Below are 5,666 nucleotides of genomic sequence, written 5' to 3'. Positions count from 1 at the left end.
GTACCACTCATGGGGAATATTCATGCCACAGTCCCGTCTCCATTCTTTTGGGATTAGGGGCATTTGTGCACATGGGCTTGGTGTGTTTCTCAAGTTGTCAGGCCCAAGACTGGAACCATGTGTTGGGCGTGTGAGAAGTCATCCTACCCATCACACTACAGGCCGGTCACACCATGGCCCGGTCCCACTCTTAGTAGTTTTTATGTGTATTTTAAACATTATATCCACCAACTTTGGTTTGGTTAATGTGAAAATTCTAGGATGGGGCTCCAGTACTCAAGGCAGACATCTAAAGGTGATGATCATGTCGATCTCTACCATTTCTTGGATGTACTTAAGTTCATGCAAAGTGCAGATTCTTAGCCTGCCTGTGACTAGTTTTCCTCCTCGTAGTCATCTTTTTGTAATGAATGTAACTGTATACCTGGGAATAAATGGAAGTATGTAGTTATACTGCACTTGGAAGTATGATTATGCCATGAGAAAAATCTAACTAAACACGCGTTTCCCCCTACACAAGCAGTGCCTGCTGGAGGAAGAGGGAACCGTGCTCCCGCCTTGAGAGCAGAGCAGCTCAGCGCACTGCCCTAGTAGCCCCGTTGATGATAACGCCGCATGTTTGCCTCCGCAGGGGGATCTTTGGATGTATATAGGAAAATTCCAGAACATGTTCTTGGAAGAATCGCAGTAGCAGTAAGTATATGAAAATTTGGGTGACTTAATCCTTCCAGTCAAATCTATCCTCCTTATATTCTTTGATTATTTTCCTTTTTCTTTAATCCCAATTGGCTACCAAAGCCTTCTGCTCCCCCCCCCTCCACCAAAGCCTTCTCCCCCCCCCCCTTTTTAAGGTGTTTGCCATTAGGCACTTGCTCACCAGAGAAGTAAAGTGAGAAATCACCCCCCCACACACACACCCAGTGGACAGTGGCCTCACTGCAATCCCTTCTCTATTCTCCTCTTGGGGTTTTGGGCTTGGGTGCACGCACACCCAGTGTGAGTTTCAGGCCACTGGGTCTGGAAATGGAGCTGCAGTTGGCCATTTGGCAGTCCAGTGGCTTAACCACCTTACCACCGGCCGGCCCTGGTTCTATTATTTTTGTCCCATCTTCTTTTCATAGATCAACCCACTGTGGCAACCAGGCACTTGACGTCCGTCAGGTGTGTGGTCCTACCGCCTGCTCTAGTTTCAGATATCTCAGAAACTTAGTGCTCTTGTTGGCCAGAGAAATTTCTAAGTTCTTCCCAAAGAAAACTATTTTGAGGAAATTTTGTAGTTGTAGGTATGTGATTAGGAAATACTTGAAAAGTCTAACTTATTGAATAGTTTATAAGGAAATACCACTTGTTCTTGAAGTATTTTTTGCAATCTCTATGTCCTTGGTTTTAGAAATTGGTTTTAAGAATTAATTTTTAAAATTTATTTAATCCATGAATGAGAGAGACAGAATCAAAAGGACAGCATGCCCAACAGGGTCTTTTCCTATAGGGCGCATGTGCTCGCCTGAAAGACAGAGAGACAGAAAGCCAGAAATCACCCCCCAGGGGGATGGCCACGCTGCAATCCCTCCTCCATTTTCCTCTCTGAATCTTGGGCACGCACGCACATGCTCCCTATGTGACTCTAAGCCACCGGATTTGGGACTCGAACCGCAGTCGGCCACATGGGAGTCCAGCGACATAGCCATTACACTAACTGCTGGTCCTCCCAACAGGGTCTTGATGCCGTGATCCATTCCCAGCTCTATCCAGCCCCTGGTCATGGGCATGCATGTGCTGGTGCACTCAAGGAGATTTCTGTATGCAAATTTAGAACCTCTCCACGTGAGCTGGCCTCACAGAGTGAGTTTTACTACTACACCACTGTTGGGCCTTTCCTGGTTTTTAAATTTTTTTATCAGTTACATCTAAGAATTTTTTAAAGAATTATTTAATTTTTATTTATTTATTATTATTCTTCAATTTGACCAGAGAGAGGGAGAGTGAGAAGGCAAGCTGCTAGGTCTGGGTCTCAAACCAGTCAGGCATGTGGGAGTCCAGCACCTCAACCACCACGCCACCTACTGGCCCTGACATCTAAGAATTTCTTTCTTTTGTAATTAAAACTAGTTTTCAGAACCAGTTGTGGCACAGTGATTAGGCACTGGACTGCCACATGGCCCACGCAGTGTGCATCCCGGACCTGGTAGTTTGCTTTCTCACTTTCTCTCTCTCTCTCTCTCTCTGATACCCACATATGCCCTATAGCATATTAAATAATAATAATAAGGAAAATTAAATCATTCTTTTTTTTAAAAAATAGTAGTTCTCTTATTTTCTGTATTCAGTAATAAACTGAGGAACTGTACCAGCTAAACCTATTATAATATTGCTCTTTAAGTTCCAGATTTCATATTTGGAATAATGTAGGTTAAACAGTGTCTAAGAGGAGTCCTGTGATAGTAAACAATTGCTAAACTAAAGGCACTCTGATAAGGGAAGTGGCTCTATGCAGAACAAAGTGATTATAGCATGTACCATTTAATTAAATGGCTGATTTTTGCATTCATTGTACATCAAACTGACAATACAAATCCTTTAATCCAACATGGACACTGAGTTTGTCTGAGTTCATTGTAATTCACAGCTCTCCTTTTTTCTTTCTAATCATGGGTGCGAACTGCTCAGGCTGATTAGAACTTTTTCTTCTGATGCTCTTGCCGCTGAGTAGCTTCTAATCTGCATGTGGGGGTAGATGAGTTTAACATGAAATTTGAGTACTTAAATTTCTGCTTTAGATGAAAATAAAAATGTTTCATTTCCTCTTCTAATCTCAGGGGGAAATGAATGCTTTGTGGCTTTTGGCAGTTCTTGGCTCTAAAGTTTAATAACACGTATAATAAAGGGCGAAAAAAGGCAAGGCTATCAATTGAAAAAGGAAAAAGTATACAAGTTCTATATACTCAATTACCAATTGAACTTGGCAAAAATAGAAATCTGCCTTCTTCAGTAGAGAAGCATGTTCTTCGTGGAATTCATAAATCTTACCTCCCTCTTGGGTAGGGCATCTACACAAGGCCACCGGTCTTTTCAATTCAGCTGGAATGGGAGGCCTGCGATAGAGTCAGCAGAAAATAATCCAGCTTCAAATACAGGGCTTGCCTGTTGGGTAATTGAAAATACGACACAAATTATTTTAGTGGAAGGCATTAAAACAAACGCTAGTCCAGTGCATTGTGTACGTTTACCCTTAAGTTTTTTAAAATTAGGGTCCCTCCCCTTAAAGTGTATCTGATTTCTCCAGCTTTTATGGCTCATCAGGTTATAGTAATGAAAATTGCTTATATCGGAGTAGAAGAAATGCTTTTGATAATTTGCTCCTTGACGGTTTTTATAAGCTCTGTCGGGATCGAAGTTTCTACATGGCCTTCAAGGGGCATTCTTGGCATGTAATCTGAAAGGCTGCGAACTTGGAAAGCCTGTTGTTGCCACCGACAAACTCCAGACTGGCACATGGCTAGTGCCTGGTGCTGGGAGGACTGCACCAATTAAAATAAGACTAACAGACTGGTGGCTTGTGGGTCATCGTTTGGAAAATAAAAGTTCTTGCTGCCCGATGGGACTCCCAGTGTCCTAGGTCATTTCTGCTAGTGTGCTGAAGAGGGTAGGGGACCCGTCCCTTGAGTTCCCTCAGTGAGGCTGGGGCAGCAGAACCAGAAGAGAGGGGAGAATAGGTGAATACTTCCAGCGCCAATCATGGCTACATTCTTTGTGTACAGCTATGAAGTTGTTTAGTCTTTATATTAACACTCTAAATTAAGGACTGTGGAGCATATTTCATACATAAGTCAGACAAGGCGTAGAAAACTCAAGTAACCTTCCCAGAGCGACTGTCGAATCAGTTGGTACTCATTTGACCACAGAGCTGACTCCAGACACCTTGTTCTTTCACTTGCTTTAATAAGATAATGAAAATAGATGAATAAATAGAGGGAAAAGTAAAAGAGAACACAAGATTAAAAGGGAAAAGAGAAAAGTATGTATGAGAAAGCGACAGAGTAATAGTCGCTTCCGATTCTTTGCAGACCTTGGAGCCACATCTAGGTATTTCTCCCTTCCAGAATCGCTTTTATTTTCCGGGTTCTAATAATCCAGTATACGAGGCAAGTCTGTAGATCCAACATTTGTTACAGGATGGACCCCTGTCATCTTCGGTGATATGTTCAAATTTTCTCTTGCAAGGATGTACAGCAAAAGATTTTCCCCCAGAGAAACCCATATAAACTCTGTAATTTCAGCCTCCCAACTTCTCAGTGATTTTCACTCACTCTACATTTGAATCTGATCTCTCATAAAAAAGGTGCCTTTACCTGCCACCTAACACTTGGTGTTTTTCCTTTCATTTCTGAAGCAGTGACACTGTGTACTGTACTAATGCTGATTGAAGTTGTCCCTGAAAGGATGTGCACTTGACATGTCAAGGAGTGAGTGATTGACAGCAGATATAAGTACTCTTAGTGTCAAGGCTTTGTCAAGTCATTGTGAAACCTAGCCTACTGAATACCAAGAATACCCTCTAGGTTTTCAGTGGACAGATTGCTAGCTCCCTTATACACAGACACTTATATGCTTCTAAAGGAAAATGTTTATTTTGACAAAGTCAGAAAGATGATATTTTCTTCCTGACTTTCTAACAAAATCTATCGTTTTATCAAATATCAGAAGGTCAGTATTTGCTTGACTTGTTTCACTACCTGACAATCTAAATATGTTGGATTGCCTTCCCTTTCATGTTTTCTAATTATTCCTTTTCTGTGGAAACGAGTTTTAGTGTGAGCTGTCTTTAATGGATAGGTTTCATAATGTTCCACTAAAACTCTAAATTGATAAGTTTAACTCTACTTGTTCAGAACTGAGATTATTATTTCTATGCTAAATAAGATGACCTCCTCCTCCTGTTCAAAGAGAGAATTGTTTTCACTATTGATCTTACTTTTTGTAAACATTAAAAAATATATTTTTGTCCTGTTTCCTTTGGTAATATAATTGTCATTATTAATATTTTGATATTTTTCTTGTCTCTTTAGAACACATGTTTTATTGCAATGCTAGTTATTCTAAACTCTGAGAGAAATCATTTGCTATAAACATTTATTCTGTTCACTTCAAATATGTAAACAGAATGGAATTGCTCATCCCATGTTAATAAATGTTTCAGGAGTACCTTCCACTCTGTGAGAACAATTAAAATATTGCTAGTCTCTGCTCAGCATTAATTGAAATAGATTTCATCCTCTTGATCTTTAGTATTTGGAAATTGGTTTTCTCCTTTTATATTTCTGTGTTATACTATTGCTCTTTGTTTTTTTTTGTTTGTTTGTTTGTTTGTTTTTTGCTTTGTAATCAGTATATTAAGGAGACATTCATACATTTCAAGAATTGCTTAAATTCTGTTAATCCAGATTTAAGCATGTGAACATATGACTTTATAACATACAATTAAAGCTATTCATCATAATCTGCTATCCTACCAACATCAAATTACGGTTACTTTGGAGCATAAGTTAAATGGTTTAAAGTAAATCTGTAATACCTAATAACACCTTTCTATACCACACATGCAAATGACTTCTCCATGTAAAGGTTGTTTCACTTTGTAAGTTACCCAGCTCCAGAAGTCACTACTC

General features: G+C 40.0%; 1 protein-coding gene across 13 annotated transcripts in view; it reads left to right on the top strand.

The window, feature by feature from the left end:
- MAP2K5 (mitogen-activated protein kinase kinase 5) overlaps positions 1 to 5,666 on the top strand; it is a 332,934-nt gene that overhangs the window by 136,625 nt on the left and 190,643 nt on the right. For 12 of the 13 annotated variants that reach the window (XM_014589747.1, XM_014589744.1, XM_006153475.2 and 9 more), the window contains one exon: positions 632 to 693. The exons of the other annotated variant lie outside the window; for it this stretch is intronic. In XM_014589747.1, the coding sequence (XP_014445233.1) occupies positions 632 to 693 (62 nt within the window). The remainder of the gene's footprint in view (positions 1 to 631; positions 694 to 5,666) is intronic. 13 annotated transcript variants of the gene reach the window in all.

This window comes from Tupaia chinensis, unplaced genomic scaffold, assembly GCF_000334495.1.
Source record: "Tupaia chinensis unplaced genomic scaffold, TupChi_1.0 Scaffold000377_2, whole genome shotgun sequence".
Classification (NCBI taxonomy): Eukaryota; Metazoa; Chordata; class Mammalia; order Scandentia; family Tupaiidae; genus Tupaia; species Tupaia belangeri.
Note: the sequence above shows the minus strand (reverse complement) of the source record. Positions and strands in the feature narration are given on the sequence as shown.